At 48.8% G+C, this 25,871-nt stretch overlaps 1 protein-coding gene across 4 annotated transcripts in view; it reads left to right on the top strand.

The window, feature by feature from the left end:
* Positions 1 to 25,661, top strand: part of ZNF516 (zinc finger protein 516) — a 113,661-nt gene extending 88,000 nt beyond the window's left edge. The window contains exons 3-7 of one of the 4 annotated variants that reach the window (XM_036875065.1): positions 4,328 to 5,744; positions 11,243 to 11,284; positions 11,623 to 11,727; positions 12,564 to 12,631; positions 21,558 to 25,661. In XM_036875065.1, coding sequence (XP_036730960.1) covers positions 4,328 to 5,744; positions 11,243 to 11,284; positions 11,623 to 11,727; positions 12,564 to 12,631; positions 21,558 to 21,617 — 1,692 coding nt within the window. In that variant the 3' untranslated portion in view covers positions 21,618 to 25,661. Of the gene's footprint in view, positions 1 to 4,327; positions 5,745 to 11,242; positions 11,285 to 11,622; positions 11,728 to 12,563; positions 12,632 to 16,009; positions 16,459 to 21,557 lie in introns of those variants that run through there. The other 3 variants (XM_036875063.1, XM_036875066.1, XM_036875064.1) reach the window with 3 other exon arrangements.
* The last annotated feature ends 210 nt before the right edge of the window (positions 25,662 to 25,871 follow it).

The raw sequence follows: 25,871 nt of genomic DNA, 5'->3' as shown, positions 1-25,871 counted from the left end.
GCCGGCGGGCGCCGGGGACCAAGTCTGGCCACCAGCAGTTGACCCTCCCTGGTGATGTAGAGCCGCGTCTCGGCAGGCGGGACTGGTGATCCACATTCCTGTTGCTTCCTCTCGATCCCGTTATAGACGTTAGTAACTGATAACACCCTCTGAGATTTGCTTAGGCTCCTATCAGAATGAGTCACCTGAGTTCACAGCGTAACTAACTGGGGTGAGAAGCTGGGGAGACTGGTCAGGAATCAGTTGACGGCGGGCACAAGTCAGCCTATAAAGCTCCTCCCTCCATACCCAGGACACAGCTCCCTGCAGTGACCGTAGGTTTACTGAAGGGTCCGTGGGGACACTCATGCCAGGGGAAGGCCCACCGTAAGGTAAAGTCATGCAGGGTTCTGTGCTGCGTTAGTTTCTGTTTTGTTTTTTGTTTCTGTTTTGAGAGTTTCTGTTTTGTTTTTTGTTTTAACCAAGGGTGGGAAGCGAAGAAATTATAATAAACATAAAAAGAGAGGCAAAGAGCCACAGTCATATGCTAAGTGGACAGACTAAACCAAGGTGACCTGATGAGGTGATATATGATAACCGAGGATTTAGAAATGAGGCTCTTCTTGTAAAAGCGCCTTCAGTCCCCAAAGTTGAAACCGCTCCCTGTGGCCCATCCCAGGTTTCCGTGTGATGGCTGCACACGCGCTCCCAGAGGGAAGTGCGAAGTTGCTGCTTTTGAAGTTACACATGAAGCAATGACAGAGCGTTTTCTCAAAAAAGAAGTGTATTTCCCCCTTACATCACTCAGACATACCTGTGCAGATTCCACCACATCTGAGTCCACTGAATTGGAAGAAAAGCTGTGAGGCCGTTGAGGCACCTGTGAAGCCGGCGATTCATTTCTGGTGGTCGTTGGTGCCTTCTGCATAATCCTCCCAGCCCTGGAGTTGAAGGGAGAGAGAGACAGCCTGTGGACCCCGGAAGGCCGGCTCCCCCCCCCCCCCCGCCTGCTGGGAGCTGACCTCTGGCCCCGTGGCAGCTCTTTGTCTGTCTCGGCCTCTCCTGAAATCCGGTTCTCCGTGACTCCCAGTTATTTGTCCTCTGTCGACCCCGGCGTGCCTTGATCGTGGCCACAGTTAGAATCACCCAAACGTTCTTTCAAAAAACGTGCAGACCCTTCTTCCCCAAAGGCTGGTTTTTGGTCTCGGCACTGGCCTTGGGTCTTTCTTCCAGCGATGGTTCACGTCCTTTGCAGATGATGCCAGCGGGCAGCCAGAATGCTGCTGTGGATGAACTAGCCCTCCCTCCCTCCCTTCAGGACCCAGGGACTGAATGTCAAAGTTTGTGGTGGCCCAGCCAGCAGCCCTCTGTTCTAGGTGGCGCGGTCCAAGTTCCTGCAGTCGTTCTCCACATTACTTGGTTTCCGGAGACCTCCCTCCGTGAGCCTGTCCTGGATATGCTTTTGGCTCTTCCTAGTATGGGGCTCAGAGCCGAGACTGGGCTCCTCCAGTGAGCACTGTCGGTGCCCTCGCCTCCCTGGCTGTGGCTGTGGCTTTACCTTGATACATCAATAAAACCCTGGGCCATGGAGACTCACACTGAGCTTGTGGTCCCCTAGGAACCTGGACTCTTTTTCACAGCACAGCCCTTAAGCCAGACCTTTCACTTCCTGCACTTTGTTTCTTCTTGTTAGTTTTGAGCCTTTGTTCCATCCTGTTGAAAACTTTGGAATCTCTGTCTTTTTTTTTTTTTTTTGGTGATGGTGGGGCTGTGGGAGGACCGAGGCTGTAGTGTCCTTAGGAGACCTTCCTCCCTGTGGATTCTGGGCGGCGGGGTCGGGTCAGCTCCCAGTCTACCTTGTTGTCCGGCCACATTTCATCTTGTGCCCAAGACCGTCAGGAGGCATCAGGTCCATGTGTCCTTCTGTCCCCTAATGACCAGTGTGGTAAGCCTCTCAAAAGAGGGAATCATGGGCTTTTACGGTGCTCTTGCTTTTTACCCCCTAAACCAGAGATAAAATATTTTGAAACGGTACCTGTTGTATAAACCAGAATCCCAAGGCCCACAGAATGGATCTAATCTGCTTTCTCAGCTGGGCAGTTGAAAAGTGTGTTTTGATCTGCGTTAACATTGCTACAAACTGCTTCCTTTGCTACTCAGTGCAATTTAAGACCCATGCACAGAGGTGAGGAGCTAAGGAAGGCGTTTCGGAACCCTCACGCAGGTGTGCTGGCCCACCGTGAGGTGCGGGGATCCTCGGAGCCGTGTCTCTGAATTCCGTTACTGTGATGGAGGGCCTGCTGTGATTTTTCACTTGGTGTTTTGGTCAGAGGTACTGGAGAGTCTCGTGATGTTTGAAATCCTTTGTGGGAGAACATAACCTTTGGGGGCTCTGACAGATGTGCTCTGAACACCTGCAGATGTGTCAGGTACAGCGGCCCTGTTGTTTCAACTAATAGGCTTTGACGTGTGTTCTCATAAATCCATATGCCTTTAATGCAGGGAAAACTAGGTCCCCCAAGCCGCCGTCCTGACTCTCTTTGAAAGTGTAAAAGTGAATTTGACAGACTGAGCCTCAGCCTGAATTAAACAAAGGCCAAGACGGTCCCCTGCATTTAATTCCAGGTTAAATGCCCTTTTTATCATCAGAGCTTTCCAGGGCCGCCCGGTTTGCTTTCTGAGTAACGCTAGGTACCCACATGACAGGCAGGTATATCTAACTTTATTTAAATGTTAGCTTTTCAGAGCCTATAGGATCAGAAAATGTATTCCTCTTTTGTCTTGTTTCCTGACCAATTCTGCCGATCACTACATACTGGTAACACTTCTTATGTGGACGTAATCCTTTAAAGTTGCTTGTAAGTGGCTCTCTACCTACTAATTGAAAATGAATATTTGTTCATTCAGGTGTTCACTGAATATTTGTTCACTGTGTTCCTTCAGGTCTCTGGTAAATGCCTTCTGTGAAGGACACTTTCCTGCTTTCCTGAAGATCCCTTTGGAATACACTTTTTTTTCTTTCTTTTTTCACCAATTTCATGTGATTACTGTCTTAACTCCAAAAATATACTTAGAAAAATTTTATTTTATTTTTTGTTTTTTATTGAAGTCTAGTTGATTTACAATGTCATGTTAGTTTCAGGTGTACAGCACAGTGATTGTTATGTGTGTGTGTGTGTGTGTGTGTATATGTATTTTCAGATTCTTTTCCCTTATAGGTTATTACAAAATATTGAGTATAGTAAAATACTAACTTTAGAAATATAGTAAAACATTGAGTATAGAAAAATTTTAAAGAACATTCTATGTAAACAGATACCTACATTCCATGAGAATGTTAAAATCTCTAAAAAATTCTTATTTAAAAACCCACAGTATTGGGCTTTCTCATAAAAGAAAACCTAAGATTTTAGTCCATCCCCGCCATGACACCTGTAATGAGAAAAAACACCTCCGAGCTCGTACTGATGGAAAGAATCCACGCTCTGTAGTTCGGAAAGGTTTAAGACATCCAGAAACGTTTGTGCACCTTCTAACTGAAACAAACCCAAGGTCGTCAGTGCAGACTTCAAGTGGGTTTTTTGTTAAATCGTGTCGAATCCACTTGCAGTGCAGTCCGGTCGGGGAGAAGCTTTGCAGCCTCGGTGCCCAAGCTCAGGGAGCCTGGCTGCTCTTGGGGTGATGTCGCCGGCACTCACCCGGGAGGGTGCGAGGCCGCCCCGTGGCAGGGAACCCGTGCCCGGCCAGCTCTCCTGTAGAAGGCTCCAGGCAGACCCCCCAGGAGTGGCAGTGGGCGTCCCACCCAGGGAGCACCGTTTCTCCCGGGCATTCCCCCCTGGGAGGCGCGGGGACGAAGAGTGTGACTCACCCCCTTCCCTCTCATGCCTCCATGGGAAACTGTTGGTGTCCAGGTTTTGGAGCTGAATGTTGGACTTTACTAGGCAGTCACGGGGGCCCATCCTGAATCGGCCCGTAGTTTCTGAGGCAGCTGCAGGATCCCTGGGGGGAAAGCACACTTTTCCAGCCCTGCCTCTCTGTGACCACGGGCTGAGGGGTTCTTTGAAAGTCACGGAAAGCTTTAGTTGTATGTCACTAGATAGGCAGCTATGTTATTTTCCCCTGTAGTCTACTGAGTCATCTGATTGGAAAAGAAGCCTCACCCCAAATAGCGCCATTTTGCCCTCAGGTTTGATCCGCTCTTAACAGAGCTTACTGATCCAGGTCCTGGATCGCACTGTTCCTGAGACCCACACGCTTCCCTCCACATGTGCACGTGGCGGTTTGGGTGTGCTTCTCTGTCTTCTGTTCTGAAGAGAAATGGTAACGTCACGTTTTCCATTTCGATCCTCCAGGGACAAAGCCACACCGCTGCTGCTTTCCTGAAGAAGTAGCCTCCGCTGCGCTCTCCAATGGAGACCAAAGTCACACACTTGGAAATAACCCATCGGGAAGAGCTGCCAGGGAGCCCGGCGCGGGGATCGCAGCTTCTGTGTCCGTACTTGAAAGCAGTAGCAGAGACACTTCCAAGAGAGCAGAGCAGCCTAGGTTTTCTGTGGACTTAAAGATGCCAGCATTTCACCCCAAGCAAGAAGGCCCCGGCTCCAGGGATGCTGCAGACCTCCCTTCACGTCCCCCTCAGACTGCGGATCTGCAGCTCCCCTCTGAGAGCCAGGCCACCCACCCGCAAGAGAAGCTGTCCGATTTGCACAACACGGAGCATTCCGGGGGAGGGAAAAGGGCGCCGGCCCCCGACCTGATCCCGCTGGACCTGAGTGAGCGGTCAACTCGGGCTGACCCCAGCCACAAGGAGCTGGCCTCCTCCCTGCAAGCTGCTCTGGCCGTCCACCCGTGTCCTTACTGCAGCCATAAGACCTACTACCCCGAGGTGCTTTGGATGCACAAGCGCATCTGGCACAGGGTCAGCTGCCACTCCGTGGCCCCCCAGTGGATTCAGCCCAACGGTTACAAAAGCATCAGAAACAACTTGGTTTTCCTCACCCGGAGCGGACGCACGGGCCCCCCGCCTGCCCTCGGGGGCAAAGAGTGCCAGCCGCTGCCCATCTCCCGGTTCACCCGCACTCAGGTGCCGGGCGGGGCGCCGGGCCCCAAAGGGAGCCCCTCGCCCCTGGGGATGCCCACGAAAGCCGCCGGCTTGCCCAGGAGCAAGGAGAGCCACCCCTGCGGGCCCTGCGCGCTCTGGGCGGCCGGCCCCGACGGGCATCGGCAGACCAAGCCCGGCCCCGGCCCCGGCCCTGAGCAGCCCGGGGCTCCGCCGCCCCCGTCCAAGCCCAAGCAGGAGGCCAGCCCCAGAGCCGGGCCCGCGGCGGGTAGCGGGGGCTTCAGCAGAAGTGCCACACCGACGCCCACCGTCATCGCCCGGGCGGCTCCCCAGCCCCCGGCCAACAGCAGGCAGGGGGACAAGTATGGCCTCCCCCCAGCGGGGGCCGGCCTCGGTCCCCCAAATAAGCACAGTGCCCTGGACCCGCCCAAAGCCAAATTCAGCCCTCAGCCTCAGGGTCAGCCGCATGGGAAAGGAGACGGGGGCCCCCCTCTACCTCCCCGAGAGCCCCCCGCCAAGGTCGGCTCCAGAGGGACTGCGGCTTCGCAGGCCCAGCCCGTCCTGCACACCGTCAAGCAAGAGCCTGCGTCCGAGGGCCCTGAGAAACGCCTGGACGTCCTCAATATCTTCAAGACGTACATTCCAAAGGACTTTGCTTCTCTCTACCAGAGCTGGGGCGGCAACGGCCCTGCGCTCGAGCACAGAGGTAAGGGCTGCGGGCCCTCTCCCCGCCCGCCCTGGGGGCCCTGGGACCTCACGGGGGCGCCCCTCCTTAGCAGGGCACAGCGTGCCCACTGGCTGTGTCTGAGCCCCGACGCAGCGCCCTGGCTGCTGTGCCCGGCCTCCTGGTGACGTCCCCGGCACACCCGGTCACGTCCCCTCCACGCTGACAGGCTGCCTCCGTGGCACTTCTCCACTTGCTCATTTTATCTTATTTTTCTTCTTATTATTTTTGTGGCTGCACCCCGCAGCTTGGGGGGGTCTTAGTCCCCCGACCAGGGGTCAAACCCAGGCCCTCTGCAGTGCAAGTGCCGAGTCCTAACCACTGGACTGCCAGGGAAGTCCCTCCGTTTGGTTATTTTAAACAAGAATCAGTAGATGTTCATCGTCTCATGCTTCTCCAAAGACAAGATGTGCATTTGAAGTGGTTACTTAAGTTTTATCTTTACACGTATATAATTTTAAAAGCGCGCATCAGTACTGCAGCATTCGTTAGCAGAGCCTTTGCAGAATGTGAATGTCCCTTACCAGGTTTGGGGAATTGACTCATGTTTAAAATTCTGGAAAAATTTATACCTCAGATCATTATCTTCCTTTCCTCCCAGTACCTCGGTATTAATACCTAATAGGAATAATAATTAGGAATTGTCAACAAATCTCCACAGGCTCTGTTGAATGCCTGCATGGGATGTGATGCCCTCTTCTTGATTATAAATTGAAGGTAGCTCTCAGTTAATATCCAGAACACTGGGAAATCTAAGTATTTCCATTAAAAAAATAAATAGACAAAAATCCCTATGGGGCTCTGGCTCTCAAGTTACCTTACCTGGGTGGTCCTAACCCTTCTTTGGATACAACTGTACATCAAGCATCTGTAATTTATTAAAGTAGGGTACCATTTCAGATGAATTGTGAGATCCAGTCCCTCAAATTCCAGGAGCTCAGAAGCACCTTTGGGGGACAGAGTTCAGATTGGGGGAGTCCCGTGCACAGAGGCACCCGATCCGCTGTGTGGGGTGCCTGGTGGCAGGCGGGTGTGCGTCTCTCAGTTCCTGGTCTCCTCCTGTGACTTGGAACCTGCCCAGCTCCGTCGCTGGTGCCACGTTGGTGTGACGAGGAGGCCTTTGGTCCATGTTGACCCTTAGAGAAAAACGAAGGTGTTTTTCGACTAGCAGAAAACTCAGGCGTTCCACAGGCTTAGAGATTTTGCCAGCGGGATCCTTACCCCAGGTGTTTCTGGGGCTGTGGCTCAGAGACAGAGCTTCTCGAGAATTTCTAGAATGAAGCGGAGGCCTGGCTGCTCGGAGGTGGTGGAGGCTTTCATAAGATGCGGTGCACAGGGCGTGTCCTGGTTAAGACTCTCCTCCCCTCCCCTGTGCTTCAGGTGCTCTGGGCGCACGGCCCTTGGTAGGTGAGGAAAGGCTGCTACCGTGTGGCTTAGCGTTTCCACCTTTTTGGAGGTTGTTAAGGTTAGGGAGCTTTCCCTGTTCTCAGCAGTGTTCCCCAGTCGTGCAGATTATTTGCTCTGAGATGGAATAAACGTATATTGGTTGGCCTTTTGGATCTCATGCCAACCTCAGTTCTCTAGATGTAGGTTTTCGTGGACCCTAAAACAGAGAGAGCACTTGGATATAGATGATGGTGAGTTTCGTGGGCGCCGTGCTCCTGGTCACCTTCTCCAGCGCTTCCCGGAGTCTACACCCACCTGCAGAGTGAGTGGAGTCCGCACCAGTGTTTGGATGACTTCCACTTACTAAACCAGACTTGAACTTCATTTGTTACAACCCACGGCCTGCCCGATCACAGCTGTGAACCTGACAGTTCGCACCTAGTAAGCGGCCCACATGCCCACTTCCTAAAGGCTCTCTGTGCCGCGTGTGGACCTGCCTTGTTGTTGCTTTTTTTCCCAAAAAAGTAGAAGTGAGTTTTAAGTTAAGGTTTAGAGAATATCAGATGACAGACAGACTTTGAAGTACAGGTAGCCTGAAATGTTTTCCATTTCCTTAAGATTTTTTAAATAAATGGTTCTAAGGCTCCCCCCTCCCCTTAAACAGAGGTTAGATATTTATCTTTTAAATGTGAAAAATGCTAAATCGTCCTCAAAGCGTGTGTGCTGTTCTTGGATGATTTACTCTTCTCATGTCAGGTGTAAGTCTGCAGATTTATGGTGCTTTCCCTCACCCTGGTTTGGGTTTCTTAGGGGAAGTGCTTAAAATTTTTTGGCCTTGATGTGTGAGTTCATAGGTGCGGTTTGAGAACCGAAGCTCTTGGGTTTAGGGAAGAACTGAGGTCAGCTGTGTAAATCCTGGTCGGCCTGCCTCAGTTTACCTTGAATGCCCCGCCAGGAGGGACTTGCTCCCCCCCGACGGCCCCTTCTCTCCCTCATGGACTCGGTTTGGCTCCTGGTCTGGACTTGGGGGTGGTTCAGAGCAAGCCCAGAACTCTTCTCATCCCCGGCCCATCGCGTCTTCAAACCCTGTCCTTTGCCTCTCCTGCATCCCTTTCCTGGTCCAGCGGCGGACGGGTATCAGTCCCTGCTTGGCCTATGGGGGGCCGTCGCTGGTTCCTTTCTCCTTTGAGTGTTTGTTTATGATGCTTTGAAAGTGACGTAGCTGCAGGGAAACCCAGCAGGTGTGGTGAGGTCTGTTTGAGAGGTGAACAGAGAAGTGGTGTTTCCTGTTATGGAGACTCTATGTTTACTATTGCAGCCTAGGAACGATGTGCAGCCCCCTCCCAAAAATTACATTCCCGACATGTTACTGAATTTGCAGTAACTAAACTCTCAAGGTTTTGGTTTCTGCTCCGTGCTGAGCACCCCTTTTTTTTCTCGAGTACCTATGTGGTTGACTTTGGCATCAGGAGTCTAGAGTCTAGAATCTGAGCGAATTCATCTCCATTCCAAATAATCTCTGCGACTGTCCTGTTCCACGAGTCTGTCAGCACTTTGGGGGCTCACGCTGTCCTCTGATGCAGTCTTGCTGTGTTTCCCCGAGGGGTGTCGTCTGCGAGTGAAGATCTCAGCCTCCCCACGCGGGCCGTGGGTGACACGTATCGCGGTAGGAAGGCAGAAACGTGCAGGAGGGAATCTTGTAAAAGAAGAGGCACTCACCTGTTGTGGACACGAGATCCTTGTGGTGCTGGAGGTGTGACCCTGTGAGTCTCAAGGGAGGTATTGTCTTGAGACAGAGGAGGTGCTCTCGGGCGACGTCTCTGAGACATCAAGGTTTTATGAGGTTAAGAGAGAGAATTCTCAGAGAGCTTTTCCACACTTGTGTTTTGACCGAATGATGTTTGTGTAGAAATGAATAGTCTGGAAACTCTGCCAAAAGAGAAAAGATGTTACTTGGAAACGATCATCGTCACTTCCCTTAGGGGCTTGAAACCTAATCCTTAAGGATAAAAAAAAAGCTACATTTCCTGTGATCATTCTGCTGTGTAGATCCCAGGGCTGGAAACAGGTATGAATGTAACGTGAGTGGTTTGTTGATAGAACAGTCATAAAATAGTAAACTATCTGTGTTTCCAGAATTTGTGTCCAGCCTGTAGTAGGAGATGATATGGATTTTAGAATTAAAAAAATCGGAAATAAAAGAACAGGGTAATTCTGGATAGGATAACATATAAGGTTTTTCTTGTTGGGACTTTAAAAAAATCTTGTATGCCCAAGACATATTAATAGGATGATGACAGAAGATTTGTACTTCCTTTGTGTGAATCTCAGTAGAATCTTCGCAGGATCCTTCAGTTTCCTTCCTCCCCTGGCAGGGGTGGGGAGGACCTCTTGCAGCATAATGAAGTTGAATGAGTGTTGACAGGGCTTTGGAGGAGAGTCTGCAGGTGCCCCCGAAGACCCGCCAGGCCTCTTCCTTTCCTTTCTGAGCCCACTTTCTATACACAACTTTACTTTTGAGGTCAGAGTGTCAGAGCTGCTTGCTCACCAGGTAGCCTTCAATTCAAATGAAGTTTGTAACCTTTCTCACTAGCTCAGAATTTTGGAGTAGCTTGGGCATGATATTATTGACCGTAAAGGGCAAGGGTCTTTTCTTTAAAACGTAGGGAGAAAATGATATGATAGAATGCATGGGAAGATAGTGTGTGTGTGTCTGTGTGCACGTGTGTGTGTGTGTGCGCATGTGCGCTGACGCATACTGAATTCAAGGAAGTCAGAATGGGTGAGTGGGTACAAGGGCTGTGCCTTTGCTGCTGCTAGTTTGGATGGGAATTACTTAGGAAAACAAAGTATGATAATGGCTTAGTTTTGCATGTTGTGACCATTAGATGCAGAGACCACATGGGGGAGTCGTCGTCATCGGTGGGTGTCCTGGAGGCATCCTTAAGGACCTGCATCTAGATGCAGCCCCATTATTCTTGGGACAATCCAGGCAACCACAGCTGCTGTCAGAGAGGGTCTTCTTAGGAGCCCAGCTGGATGGTGCTCACAGTGAAAAGGAGGGAGGAACAGAAGCGAGGATAAAGTTGAGATTTTCCTGGACCAGAATCAGAGGAGGGAGGGGACCGCCCTGAACGGCTGAGTATATTAGCTGTTGATAGAAGCCGTCTTCATGATGGCTGCCTGTGATCGGAAGAAGTGGGGTGTCCGGCGCACTCAGGAGCCCCGGCCCCCGTCTTGGGCCCATTGGTCAGTCATCCAGCGATGCCCTCCTCAGCTTTTCCTTCCCCCGACACGGCCTGGTCAGAACTCCAGGAAAGAGGAGGCGGGTGGTCTCAGCCCATGAGCCCACGGCTCCTGGGGTCGTGTGGCCGGGTGACACTTTCCATGTTTTACCGGGAACCTGACACGCTGATATTTTACTAATGACAGGGCACGAGTGGGTTAAAATGTGTCTTATCATTCTCCTCGCATCCCTGAAGGAGGTGCTGAGGAAGCTGAGAACTTTGTGGGCAAATGCTTCTCTTTCTCGGGGACTCACATTCATGACTTGTCCAACGAGAAATCCACCAAGATCTGCCCTGCAATTCGTGCATTTCTTTGGCTGTTATCTCCATAAACGTTACCTGTAATGTAGAAACAATTTTATATTATTTTTATGTGTTGTGGCTTCTGAATTAGGACAAGAGAATGATTTGGTTTCAGCTGTTTTGGCTAAGACCCTTGGCCATCCTTTCACTCGCCTTTTACATTCAAATGTCAGACTTTAGGTGTGTGAATACTCAGCTCAGGGAACATTGTTTAAAAAGATTTGTTGTGATAGGCATACCTTTTTCTAGTTAGTATTTTTGATTTTTGTTTTCCCACTGAGTTGAGCTACCACTGAGCCTGATGGGAAGATCAGGCTAGGGAAGTCATTTCAGAGCTACTGTTACATGAAAAATTAGGCTTTTCTTCAGAGAGATGCCCTCATCCAGAAAAGGCAGACAGACAAGTACGCGTCTTCTGCGTCCCTTCTCTAGCAAAAGCCGGACATCTTTTAGGGTCAGGAGGGAACAGGAGGTCGGTGCTCTTAAGACCGGCCTCCTTCCTAGGTGTCCCGTCTGTGCTCTGCCCGGGATGTGCAGGACACACAGGTAAGGGGCCGGCGGGGGGGGGAAGGCGGGGATGGCGCAGCTCCCGGGCGTGTGGCCCAGCATCGCCTTGGGGACAGGGCCCAGCCCTGCTTCCTGGTCCCTCACTTGGTCTGACCACATCACTCAGTCGGCCGGATACGGGCCACCAGCTGCCCGGGTCCCACACACCTGAGGGCGCGTCGTGGGAGGGGAATTTAATCCTCTCTACTCTGTGCTCCCTCGTGGTCCTGCGCGTGCTGGCTGTCCGGGGGCCTGTGCCATCAGGACACAGCAGAGGGACTGACGATGTTTTCCTCTCGCCCCCTTCCTCCCTCCCCCACCCCTGCACCGCCGCCCAGGGACGCTCCGGACGCCGGCCCACCAGGGAGACTTCGTCTGCGTGGAGTGTGGAAAGTGCTTCCACCAGCCCAGCCACCTCCGGGCCCACACGCGGGCTCACACAGGTACCTGCCCGGGGGGCCCCGGGGGGGGCAGTCTCTGTTTCCCGCAGTCGGTGACGTATTTAGCTTTCTCCCGGGTGAGGTGAGGGGGGTCAGGCCTTCTCTCCTGGGATTACACTCTAGGCTGTCCCATCCGGCACCTGCACCTGCAATGATATTTTCTTTGCATCCAAGCGCCGTGTGGTTTAATCTGAGATAAGCCTGTTTTGCAAATGCTCCACTTTAATTAGAGTGGACTCCTCAGAAGTGCACGGGGTAATGAGTTATGCTGCCACCAGGACGCACTGAAACCCAAGTCCCCCATCGGCATGACATCCGGCTGCCTGCTTTCCTCATTGGCACCAGCTGGCCTCTGTGGACCGGTGGGTGCTGAGTGGCAGAATTCCTCGGCCTGTTTGTCAAGAGCTTGCCTGAGATGGACTCAGGGGGACGCAGTGTGTGTGTGGTGGGAACACCACACAGCCAGGGCGAGGCGGGGCCGGGGGTGCTTCATCCCAAGCGTGAAGGATGCGTCCGTACCCGGGTCGGGTCTGATGCAAAGTGACAGGGGCCAAACGGTAAGTGACGCAGAAGGAGGGGCCCTCTGCACGCGCCTGGCTAATTAATGTTGTCACTGATGGGTCTCTTTGGCGAGGAAGCCTGAATTAAAAAGGGCACCGGCCCCAGGCAGCGTTTTCAGTCTCTTACAGTAAGTGTTATGGTAAACTGGTATTTTCCGGCCACAGGCTGGGCGCTGGGTCTTTTTTTTTTTTGTGCAAGTGCTTAATCTGTGAGGGGCGCGTGTCACGGGGCGTCGGGAAACTAGTGTCCTCCTGCTAACGTACACCTTGTTCTCACAGTGCTGTTTGAGTCTAACGGCCTCCGAGGTGCTGAAGCCCACGCCACCTCCGCAGACGCCCCCAAACAAGTAGGTCTCCCGACTCACGGGTGTGTGGGTTTTCACGTGGTAGCTGGGAAGAGGGGTGTCACGATGGTCATCACAAGGGTACCACGTGGTGTTTTACCAGCTGTGTACGTAGCTTTGCGTTGCTGCAGATCAGAGCCCAGGGCTGTGGGACAGTCTGTGGGGTGCCTGATAATCACTGAAGGCGGCTCAGGCCGTGAACAACACGGTCGGGGTCGATGCAGCTGCGTTGGGTCTCGTCGCGGGTGACGGAATTGGTAGAGACCGGTGGTGACGGAAAACACCAGAAAGTCATACTTTTCCACTCAAGATGTTTTGCTTGGAGGTTAGCTTGAGAACAAGTTAGGCTTTGTCTCTTGTCTTCAGAACCGTATTTTTAAAAATTTTTATTGGAGTAGAGTTGATTTACATTGTTGTGTTAGTTTCAGGTATACAGCAGAGTGTATCAGTTATACATATATCCACTCTTTGTTTAGATTCTTTTCCCATATAGGCCATTACAGAGTTTTGAGTGGAGTTCCCTGTGCTATGCAGTAGGTTCTCATTAGTTGTCTATTTTATATATAGTAGTGTGTGTTTGTCAATCCCAATCTCCCAATTTGTCCCTCCCCTTGGTAACCATAAGTTGGTTCTCTGCATCTGTGACTCTATTACCGCTTTGCAAATAAGTTCATCTCTACCATTTTTCTAGATGCCACATATAAGCGATATTATACGATTAATATTTATCTTTCTCTGTCTGACTTACTTCACTCTGTATGACACTCTCTAGGTCCATCCATGTCGCCGCACATGGCATTATTTCAGAACCGTATTTTTGAATCACTCCATAAGAAGCGTTCTGCTGAGTTTGGTGTCTCAGGGCCTCCTCTTTGTCCTGATTTGATTCTCTGTCTAACGCACACCACCGGCTCGGCCGTAATGCGTAAGATACCCGTGTGCGTGTACATAGAACGTGGGTCACCGTAGATGTGTGGCCTTAGTGCGTTCGATCCACAAAAGGTGGCCAGCTCCTGGGCACGAGTGACTGTGGGATTCGGTCTGTAGCTCTGAAGTAAGGGGGTGTACGCCGTCCTAAGAGGTCTGTCCCGTCATCCTGGGCTAAGAGCATGTGGTTTCAGAGCTCTTCTTCCTTTCTGCCCCTGACAGGATGTCACACCCGTCCTCGTTCTCCCACAAGCATTTTCTCCATAACCTTCTTGCTTTCTGATTGGTTGCCGTAGGAGGTTCTGTAACTGCAGCCTCTCCCCCTTGTAAATGAAGAGGGGTTTCCTTGCTGCCAGAATAAACATCCAGGATCCGGTCCAGGTGGTCAGATCCAGTTAGCACACCTTGCCTGGACACGTGTGGGGTTCACGGTCGTTGACAATGATGATGGTGACATAGATGTCAGAAGAACCTCCAGAAATTCCAGTCCGTTTCTCTAGAAGAGAATAGTGAGCGATAAAAACACTGCCCAGAGCCTGCTGCTAATTAATGGTCGAGCTGGCCTTACGATGGACGGTACCTGATCAGAGGCTTTGGTTTTGTTTTTTATCGAATTTTCAGAATCCCTGTTTCTTGTTAAAAGCCTTTTCTTCATATATCATGGACAGAATGCCTTGCCCTTTGTTGTAGTTTTTTAGTAAGTGACTTCTCTCTTAATAAAACCCATAGTTTTAGAATGAAAGCTGTTAACTTCACGATGCTGTGATAATTGATGAAAAAAATAACATCTCACTGAACGCAGAATATAAAAGATTTCTGGACACATGTGACCTCAGCTCGAATTACGCAGCACTCGCCTTTTAAACAGAAGTAAAACCCCCTTTCGACACGGCACGCTGTGCTGTGTCTGTGGGTTGCAGTAGCAGCGGGGTCGTGCCGTAATTGGAGAATTACACACTGACAGTACAGGTGAAGTCAGTCCAGAGCGTTCCTGCAGCCACAGCGACCCATTCAATCCACCTAAGACGCGGCTTTTCCAGAAGAGTGTTTGACGGGGCCGGGGAGCACCAGGCAGGTCTCTGAATAACATGGTGAGATTCTTCAGGAACACACATCCGTTTATCTGGTGCACATGGATTCTACCTGAGCCTCTTTGAAAGGCTTCTGGTACAGGGAGAAATAGATCAACAAAGCAAATCACTAAGACTGTATTTTAAATCAGTTCTATGTTACTTATAGTTATGCTGGGAATTCATCACAGCTGTTACCCATTCTTGGTGATGAAAGAGAAAAGATGGGGGCTTCCCTGGTGGCGCAGTGGTTGAGAATCTGCCTGCCAATGCAGGGGACACGGGTTCGAGCCCTGGTCTGGGAGGGTCCCACGTGCCGCAGAGCAACTAGGCCCGTGAGCCACAGCTACTGAGCCTGCGCGTCTGGAGCCTGTGCTCCGCAACAGGAGAGGCCGCGATAGTGAGAGGCCCGCGCACCGCGATGAAGAGTGGCCCCCGCTCGCCGCAACTAGAGAAAGCCCTCGCTCAGAAACGAAGACCCAACACAGCCAAAATAAATAAATAAACAAATAGCGTTCCCTTTAGAAAAAAAAAAAAAGAGAGAAAAGATGTATCTATATTTTTGTCTTTGTCTCTGTAAACCCAAGTTCTGCAATTTTGTACTTACTACCAGCCAACCTCTCAGTTTCACGTGTACAGTGACTCAATACTGTGGTCTTAGGAACTGCTGACTCCAGTTGCAAGGCCTCCGTGGGTCAGCTGTCCTGCTTTTCAGTCTCCTGACCGTGGTTGTCAGGCCCGTGACACCAAAACTGAGCTGGATTTATACACCTCTCGTGCTGGCATATTCGAGATACGGCTTCTGGAAGTACTTTTTGTCCTCTGTTACATTAAAAGTAGCTTTTGTTGATTAATCACTGAACATTTTGGTTCTTGAAGGAAATTCTGTTTTCTTTAACGTACTTTGGAATTTAAGAATTCTCATAGAGATGTGTCTGCCAGGATAAGTGAAAAACATAGCAGTAGTAGGTATCGGCTTATATCTCACTGTTCTTTCTTATTTTGGAGTTCTCATTGTTTACAAAAATCACAACTGCTGTCTTAGATTTAGAATACGATATAGATTCATAGGACAGTTCTGTGGTTATTTATGTCTAGAATGGGACTCATTATACTTACCAGCCATGTTCTTTTTCATGTGTAGTGTGCTTTACAAACATTAACTAATTAATATTTAAATCATTCTTTTCCCGTGGGGTTTAGAAGCTGTGGATCCAGGGGAGTTTTTAAAATCGCACAACACTGTATTCACGCATAAATTATTTGATGTAACACTAACAGTTGATGGACTTCTATAGATTTACATAATAGATGTTAGATTATCTAACTGAAACAGTATTTGGGACTTCAGTTTTGCAATAATCATTTATTCACTCATTAACAGTATTTATTGCGCACCTCCTGCGTGCCAGGCTCTGTCACGTTGGTGGAGATAACGAGGATGTTGGGAGACAAGGTAAATAATTTTCCTGCTTTCATGGTTCCTGAGGTCCAGTGGGTGGTTTAGAGAAGAACACAGGGCAGAGAGGTGCAGCGCTGTGATAGGGTGAGGGTCCTGGAACCAGGCTTGTGGCGTTGAGAAGACTGTGCCAGGGTGCGGGTAGCCGGCAGATGCCCCCGCCAATACCCCCCGACCCCAACCCCGGAGGTGGAAGAGATGTCTCGTTGGAGGAATCGTATGGGGGGAGAGCTGGGCGGGTGGCCAGGCGCTCAGGACATGAGCCTGGTGGGGGGAGACACACCGCCGTTGGGTACCAGCGCTGAGACGTGGGAATTCCATCCTGAGGGCAGTGCGGACCCTGAGCCGGGGATGACGTCACCAGTGTTGTGTCTGTAGGAGAGTCGGGTTGGTCTGGGTGGGGGATGGATTGCGGAGGTTCCGGACAGTCAGCTGCGCCCCGCTCTGGAGGTGCTTGGGGTCATCCCAGCGAGACCCAGAGGCGGCCCAAGCTGGGGTGGGGCTGCGGAGAGCAGATGGGTGTGGGGATGTTTGGCAGCAGGAAGAACTTGGGGGTTGGGTGCAGGATGGGAGGGAGGGGAAGGGATGGAGTGGACCCGGGTGCTGGCCTCAGGCTCCAGCTCCCGGGAGGAGCCGTTCCTGGAGCCTGGAATGTGGCAGGAGGAGCCGGACAAAACCAGTTCCAGCTGACCTTCAAGTCAAGTTTGTGATGCCTCTTGGCAGGCGAATGTGTGGGTTTGAAGTGGGTTTGATCCTGGTGGAGAACATACAAATATTTAATAGCGCTCAACGCCGAAGATCAGCCAGGATAAGCCAGTTCTACTCCCAGGGACTCGTAACCTGAATTATTAAGATGTTGGGTTATTGAGTAGGAGGCTTTCACCTAGACCTCAGCTCAGGCAGGTGAACTTCACCTGAGTTTCCTCATTTGTAAAATGATGACAACGGCAACACGTACTTCTGCGCTTGCGGAGAAGATGAACGAGGACGCTGGACTGAGCCTGGCGGAGACCAGACGTCCAGCACGTTTGCTGTTGTCAGTTACTCTAACCGAGAGGGAACAGTTGTCCTGAACAGCTGGGGAGACTCGGGTGCCGTGTATGTGTACGGTGCACGTGCGTGTAAACAGGTGGACGCACGTGCTGATGCCTGTGTGGACGTGCCCGTCGTGGCCCGTCGTGCTCGGTCGTCACGTGTGGATGTGCCCGTCGTGGCCCGTCGTGCTCGGTCGTCACGCGTGGATGTGCCCGTCGTGGCCCGTCGTGCTCGGTCGTCACGCGTGGATGTGCCCGTCGTGGCCCGTCGTGCTCGGTCGTCACGTGTGGATGTGCCCGTCGTGGCCCGTCGTGCTCGGTCGTCACGGCCACTCCCTCTCCTCAGCATCTCCCTGCTTTGTCAGAACCTGGTCGTGTGCTTGTAAACACCCTGGTTTTGTCTTGTTTTGTTTTACAGTCTAGTTGTCAGTTGTGCCTTGAAGGGAGGATAGGAGAGCTCTTAGCTTGAGAAAAGTGTTGTCAACATAAATGGTAGTTCCCTAGTTTGCTGCCTTGTGTTCAGACGACATCACCCTGGTGGGCAGATGCCATGTCTGTACCCACAGCCATATGGCACCTGCCCTTACTTTACTGTATTAATATCTGAATTTTCTATGTGGGATAATCCTAATGTCATAATGTACATACGTTGCAGTGGATTTAATTCAGTTAATTTAGTTACTTGAGGAGGAATAAAAGAGTTTCCTGTTTTGTTTTTGTGTTTACAGGGTCATACGTGCAGTTTGTTTATTTTTTGTTTTCCATTATGGTTTATTACAGGATATTGACTGTAGTTCCCTGTGCTGTACATTAGGACCTTGTTGTTTATCCATTCTATATATACTAGTTTGCATCTGCTAATCCCAAACTCCCAATCCATCCCTCCCCCAGAGAGTTTCGTTTTGATGTGTTTTTGGTCGTGGTCTCTTTTCTGCACGCACACTGGCGAAGCCCCTTCTGTGTTACATACAGGCTTGCCCTTGAACTCAGAGATCTGGGAGCAGTTTCTTTATCAGCACATTCCTCTGATGGGTGGGGTGGAAAGGATTACTGACTTGTTGGAAGTTAAAGGTCTGGATTAGGTGATAGTAGGGTATCAGATAGTTTGTTCCTGGGCACGGTATCTATTCTCTAGGCATCCCGTTCCTTTGCATTTATTGTAAAAGGGTTTTTGAGCCCTGGCAGCGAGGAGCCCTCGTCATTAGTGGAGCTTCCCGAGCTGTGGGGATGAATCTTCCAGCCCTCGGCAATAAAGGCACTTGCTGCTGGTGCTTGTTGTATTAGGAAGATAATTCTGATCATAAGAGAAGCTAATATTCCAAGCAAAACTCTACATAAGAGGAGGAATTCATGTATATCATCATTTTCAAGATGCTTTGCCATAGATTTAACACAACTGAACATTTAATTTCTAGTAGTCATCAAAATTCATCATTAGAAAGAACATTTTTTGAAAATAGTATGCTTTTTAAAATATTGGTATCACTGTGCTGTGGATGTTAGAGAAAAAAGTGGGGGGTTTCTTTAATGTTGTGGAGAAACTGTATTTTTCCAATTGTATTGTTCGTTAAATGTTAGAAATTAAATAATGGTCTTTCTAAAACCAAGAAAAATTAATCCTCTCTCCCTCCATTCCCCTGGTTTTGGGATTTAAAAGACCAGACCGTCTTTTGCTGAAATATGAAATCTGGTGTTATGATTTGTTTGGATTCCTTGCCAAAAATTTATAGACTATGATTAATAGTTTATTTCTTATTATTCTAAATGTTATTTTACAATAGTTAAGCTGGAGAAATAATTCCATTAATCAAAATAAAGGGAAATGAGATGAAAAATGGCAACCTAATTTGTCTCATTTTTAGCTATGGAGATTAGAAGGCAAACGATGGAGAAATAAATCCCATAGGCTGGTATATTTGAATCTGTGTACGATCTGTTTTCAAGTATCACTTTTAGATTCTCAGTATCACAGATCGCATTTCAAAATTCAGCTGGTTTGTCTCAGTAATTTTCTTACTCATGTAAACCAAATGTCTTGAAACACAGTATCCATTTTCCCACTCAGTATAACATAACGTGAAAAGTCGTGACTATAACTAGTGATTTATCCAAAATGACCTGTAATAACGCGAGTCCCAGCTAACTGTTGGCTTGTTGGGCAAGGTCCTTGTCAGTAAGATGTTCCCTGTACATCGTTAAACATTTAGCATCACCATGCGTGTCTAATGCAGGCCTTGGTCCACGGAGGCCGAGAGACTCGTGTGTGTCCCAGGGGATACAGGCTTTTTTGTGTGTGTAGGTCACTTACTCCCACGCATGAGCACATATGCATTCCTTTACCTTATGTGACAAAAGGGGAAGAAAAAGTAGGCCTCATCAAGTTCCAGAAGTCAGTATTCATCCCTGGGAACACTGAAACGCCTTAAAGAAAGACAATATTTATTTCTGAATAAATATTGTTCAGTTTTACTGGAGAGTCCACAATTCACACAGCTGCAATAAAGAAAAGCCAAATTTTCTAAAAGCGTGTTTCTCGTCTTCTGATGACTCTTTCTTTGTGGGAGAATAAAAGCAACTTGTTTGTGCTCAGATATCATGTGTCCACTTAATGTAAGTATTTCTGTGACTCCTTTCTTCCATGGCTGCATTTTCCCCTGGGCCTGATTTCTCAGATGAATTTCAGTCATTTCTTAAAAACCCTATATATAAGACTGCTGTATTGAGGAATAAGGTGTTGGTCCCAACGAGTCGGAAGTGAAAACAACTCTCTTAAAAGTGAGATGCTGTTTGAACACATCCCCTCATTTATAAAGAGAAACTTGGCATCTGTGCCTCTAGATTTGTGGACTGAATTAAACAACCTGGTTATTCGGGTTAGCCAGGTTTTGGAGTCCCTGTAAAATAAATAGCTTTAAAACTTTCTGAGCCTGCAGTGTAAAACTTCAGTCCTTTACGGACAGAGGGCCATCTTCATGCTTCTTCTCTAACCAGCCTTTTTCCTTCTTCCAATACAAGTCTGTGTATTCTGGTCCAAAGGAAGGGAAATCCAAGGAGATGCCTGGATTGTGTATACAGAACGTAGACACACACAACACACGTGTTCATACACATTCTTTGCCCATTTATGGAATCCCCAGCAAGTCTGTTTGCTACATACTTCCTCAAAACGTTCAAGGCCAGCCACCTAACAGCTAACAATAACTCCTGTTTTTCTGTCCGTATATACAAAGGCCATTTTCCGTCCTCGAATGTATCTGGAACCAGTTCCAAATGAGCCCTGTCGATGATGGATCTCCCCACGGCGTGATGTCGCTGTGCAAAAATGCAAAACATCCTTCTCAGTTTACGGCAGGAAATTCACCGTCTACTTAAGGAAGTTTTATCACCTCTCTCATTCCGTTACTGTTTCCTACATTTCAAATAAACTACTGTCGGGACCACTGTGCCCGCTCCCCCAGCCCCCCATAAAATTTTGTTGAGTATCTTTCTGACTTCCGCTAGATGTCGACTGGTAGGTGTCGTGAATGCAGAGCTAGTTTTACGTAGGAGTTTTCTGAAACCGTTAACTAAAGAGAGGGACTTAATTCATTATGTCAACCAGACCGCCCCCAACACACACTTACTTCTAGGGTTCCTGCAGGCATAGCTGGAAACCAGTTGGAATTTCACACGAGTGCTGCATTTTATGTGTGCATGTTAATTTCAAGCTGTTGGTTTTACTTCATCGAGACTTTAGCTGAAGGTTAATGCGGTTAAGTAAGATTAATCTTGCCCTGTTGTGTCCTCAGATTGTAAACTCCATTGTTCAAACAGTGATGCTTCACGTGTCGTGAGAGAGCCTTCTCTGAAAACTTCGGCTCTCCTTTATTCTCATTTTCATCTTGCAGTTCCCTTGACTTTAGAATACCCCTTCTATTTTTCCAACGTGGTGATTATTTACGGAAATGGGTGGAAGCTTCCTCAGGTGCTCACAGACCTATGGGAGTGCTGTGCTTCTGGTTCGTATGGCCCCCAGATTCAACCCTGTTCTGGCACTGCCATTCACGTGTGAACCCCGCTTTGTATTACTCACGGTGCATTGTTGTTTTGAATCCTCCTCCGGTCCCATCTGGCCGTCTTTTTAACCTTTCCTCCGGAGCTGGTTCAGGCACTATGATTTGCTGTTCTTGCACGCGGAACAGAGACGCCTAATGATCCTCTGTAGATCGTTGGGGGTGATTTTCTCAAGCTGCCTTGGAAGGCAGGAAGGCACATTGCAAACATATCCTGCTCATGTGCAGTGAGTTAAAGCTGAAGCCAGGGGTCTCTGCCGACCTGACTCAGTGGCTCTGTGAAGGTTGCTGTTTGTGCTTTGGGCGTTGCTAAGAAAATTAATAGGAAAAATGCACTTGGAAACCAAAGGCGGAAATGAGCTTTTCTCTTGTCTCTTTTTTCCCCAGGGGAGAGACCATTCTAATGCAGATACTGTCCAAACAGTGCCTCTCAGAAAGGGAACCTAGAGACAAGCTTTCACCATCCCCAGTGCCCCGGGACAGCGTCCGCAGTTCCCTTGTGGATGTCCCGACCGTGACCCTGACCGCCCCGTGGAAGAACTCCCGACCGGACACCTCAGATCCTGCAGCCGCTGGGCGGGGCGGAAGCTGAAGGGAGGGCTTCTCCTTGTTACACGTTAAACATCAACGAAGATGCTCGACTTAGAATTACATGTAGATATTCTATATGCATATACGTGCTCACCGACCATAGTCGTATTTTCTTATAATAAACGGTGGAGGTGGGAGGCACGGTAGGAGCACAAAGCATCGATATCGTTCAAGACAGGTTTGAGACACTGGAAGAAAGATGCTCGTGTGTGTCGGACAGAGTGAAGCAGCCAAGCACTGTAACAGAAGCCGCCGCCAATGCTCAGAGGCCTGTTGGAGGTGACGTCAGGACAGACAGCGGAGGGGTCCAGGTTGACGGAGTTCTGACGCTCTGGCCTCTCCTTGTCTTAGTGGGTATTTAAAATAGTGAATAAAAGAGGAAGGATGGGCGTTGAGGTGCTGTGGAAACAGGCTCAATGGGGGGCGGGCGGGTGACGAGGTCCTCCTTCCTCAGTGGTCCCATCGCATCCCCTTGGGGGCCCTCTGCGTTTCCCAGGTGTGTCCCTCTCTCCCATCTGTGCTCAGTGAATCCGGCAGAGGAAACACATCCGTGGGAAGGCTTTTATTGTGCTTCGGAAAGGAGAGCTAGTTGAACACTAAGAAAAGCAGGCTTCTTTGTTTATTCTCAGGACCTTTTGGTAACAGGGCTACATTCTGCAAACTGCTTACAACGGAAGACTGCCCGTCTTAACGAATCATCCGGCCGCTGAACCCCCCTCGATTTGGACCCTTTTAGTCATAGCGGGAGGATCCCCGAGCCCGTGGGGGGCCCAGGTCGCCGGGGTCCTGGTGCTCTGGGGCCTCCTGTGCCCCCCTCCCTCCCTGCCTTCCCGTCCGTCTGTCCCAGCAAGTAGGCGTCTTTCCTTCTTGGGCCGGGGGGGCCTCCATGGGACGAGTCCCTTCATTCCCGGAGCGTGGAGGCCCCCCGGCCCGTGGGTTGGGCAGCTTTATATACCTCTTCCTCGGTCGCGCAGATGCCAGTTTCAGCGGTGGGGAGTTAAGGGCCGTAACAAAGGGTCTTAAACCTTGCAGTGTACGCAGTTAAAATTGTATTCCACAGATATAAATATTTTCTTTTCCTATTACCATGACACCGTGTGTGATGGTAATGTTTCTGAGAGTTTCAGATTTTTGCACATAATGATTTTATGCATTATCAAAAGTTACTGCTGCCTTGAATGAAAATGTTCTGTGAAATTTTTTGCAAAAGCTTTACTAGGTTTTTTTTAATTGTGAAATTTTGTAAAGGCAGGAAATGGATTAAAACGAGCATGCTAAATATATTTTTCAAAAAAGCAATAATTTTACATGTACAGAAATTATCCTAATCTTTAATACTGGTGAGAGCGACAGTTTACTTAATACAGTAATGGATTAGTGCAGTTTTTGTAGAAAATGGGCTTCTGATACAAAGACTTGTTTAAACACACACACACACACACCGTAAAGTGTGGTTTTCCTGTTCTAATGATTTGTTGAATTATATTATTATTATTATTATTGTTATTGTTGTTGTTGTTCTTAGTTAATGTTTGGTTCTGGATTCTACTTGTTACTGAATTTAAATTACTTGACGGTTCAGGTTACTTTGCAACATTTGCAAACAATGCAATGTAACTGGCTAGCTTATATCTATAAATATATATATACATGTATATACACACACATATAGCTGCATATATGTGTGTGTATATATATATAACTTTTTTACTTATTTTTTCCTGATATTCTTACACCGAATATGTACCAGAATGATCTGTCGTGTTGGTGTCATTAGGAATGTCCTTGCAGATACGATTCAGTGACTGTCCTCCAAAGTTAGTTTGAGCAAAGTTTCAGAGATACATTCCTCTGTTCACCCTAGAAATCAGCATGCCTTTCTGTTGACTTACGTTTGATCATTTCCGTAGTCTCCTCACAGTGATCGTTTCTGCATTTTCTGGCTTTTATTTTCTTGGCTGACAGTGAAGGGTGACAGTTCAGGAACGCACAGGGGCTCGTGATTCGGTCTGTTTCTCTGTGTTTTCGTTATCCAGAGGAATTCTGTACCCAAAGCGACAAGGAGGAGTCATGTACGTTCTTACCGTTTCAGTGGCGGCCTTCAGAGCCGCAGGTGTCATCCCGGGAGACCCCTTTGCAGGGGGCGTGGTGGAGAGGGGCGCGTCCCGGGGTCCTGTTGGCCGGACACGCAGCCCGAGCCAGTTGGAATACTTGTTTCTGCCCGGAGCACAGAAATAAGGTTTTCCCTTAATTCAGCAGACGGGGGTCGGGGCGAGGGGGGCGTCCAAGAACACCACCCTCCAAGGCAAGCCGTCCGGGGGCCCGACTGTACTTCCTTTCTTCCACTGAGCACAGTATTGTATTGGTTTGTTCATGTGTTTGTGTCAGTTTGACCATAGTATTTAATACGATTTGTGTTTTTCTTATTTATTTAGCCAATGTGTTTTGATTCACTTTTTTTCGATTGATAATTTCCGCATGGTCTCTCCTGTAAGTCACCCTCTGACTGTTACAGACTTTCTACTACCTCTACCAATCTGCTGTTTCCTTGTTTCTTAACAGGATTTGACAGTGTTGGCGTCAATGTAACTTAGACAATAAAGGGTTTGGTTGTCTACACTGCAGCTTCTCCGTGTGTCTCCCGGCCCCTGCTCGCACACTCCTGCTGCTGCTCTCAACCCCCCTCCTCCCCTCCTCACCCTCGTCCTCATTGTTGTAACACAGATAACGAGCTTAGAGACTCTTTCAGGTTATTCACTCATATTCCTTAATTTGAAGAATGAACATTTAAATTCTCTGAAAAATTCAGCTGTTCAAGCATCTTCTCTGGGCATTCGTCAGCCGTTCTGTCACTTTTCTCCCCTGGTTCCTGGAAGGCCTTGGGGCCATCTCAGATGGATGCGTTTCACCTCGGTCATGGCACAGTACAGATTTTCAAACCAAGTGGATTTTGCCTTTTTGGTTTTGAAAAGTATTCAGTGCTTTAAGAGATGCCTCCCAATATTTACTTATTTATTTTTTAAACCCAAGAAAGACACTAGTTTCTTGAAGGTGCTCCAGGAAATGGCCCCGGGGATGACATATATATGCCACTTTGGTGAACTTAGGGAGCATTGGTTTTGCCCAGGATGTCGGGAACCATGTTCAGATCTGGCCACTCTGTCACAGGTTGTACAGTGGCAGGCAAACAGTACACGGGGGCACGTGCACACGCAGGGTCATCATTCGGCAGGCCTCTGGGATGTGGCCTTGGACACAGCAGGTCGCAGGTGACACCTCCCTGCTGTCTCCCAGGCACCTGGCTCAGGTAGCTGCACCTTCTTTCCACCAGGAGAGAGAGTGTAGCCCACAGGGTCACAGAAGGTGACTGGCAGTTCTCGGTCTGTGCCTGGAACGCAGCGCACCTCCTGGGTTTTCACGGCCAGATTCTCTTTACCAACATGCCGTCTTGAAAACAGGCAAATCACCCCCTGGGGGGTGTGATCGATGCACAAAAAAACAGCTGCGTTTGTACAACTTTACTTTTCCACTTTCAGAATGTCTCCGTGTCTGAAGTAGCGTATGCTGTTTCACTGCTTTTAACTCGGGTGTGTTCTAATCGCAGGACATTTTATACACTGAGCAAAAAGAAAGAGAATAAAAAAATCACAGGCCAGGACTTCAAGTGATGGTTTAGGTGCCCCGTAGTGTGTCTGTGTGGAGTGACTGAGGGAAAATGTTCATTCTTCAACTTTGCTAATTATGCTTTGAGGCAGTAAAATGCAAAAGACCATAGAGTTTGTATTTCTTTTTTAAAATACAATTTATAACATTATATTTTGTACTCTTTATATTAGAATTTGTAACTAGATTGATGTATTTAACTCTATTTCTGAAAAAATAATTCAATGTTTCAGTTGTGTGATAAAAAATATTTAGAGAAAACATATTCATTCTATTGGAAACTGAAATCAATAAAAACATGTTGGAGTTCTTGAGATTTGTAAGACCTTTTTCCCCTATTTCAGGAGGTGGCTTAAATCCTTTGACAGCCCATCTGGATCTGTGGTTTGAAAATTTTTGTTGGCTGAACACAAACGCAAGTGTTAGTGCTCTGTATTTGTATAAGCA

Source organism: Balaenoptera musculus, chromosome 14, assembly GCF_009873245.2.
Source record: "Balaenoptera musculus isolate JJ_BM4_2016_0621 chromosome 14, mBalMus1.pri.v3, whole genome shotgun sequence".
Taxonomy (NCBI): Eukaryota; Metazoa; Chordata; class Mammalia; order Artiodactyla; family Balaenopteridae; genus Balaenoptera; species Balaenoptera musculus.
Note: the sequence above shows the minus strand (reverse complement) of the source record. Positions and strands in the feature narration are given on the sequence as shown.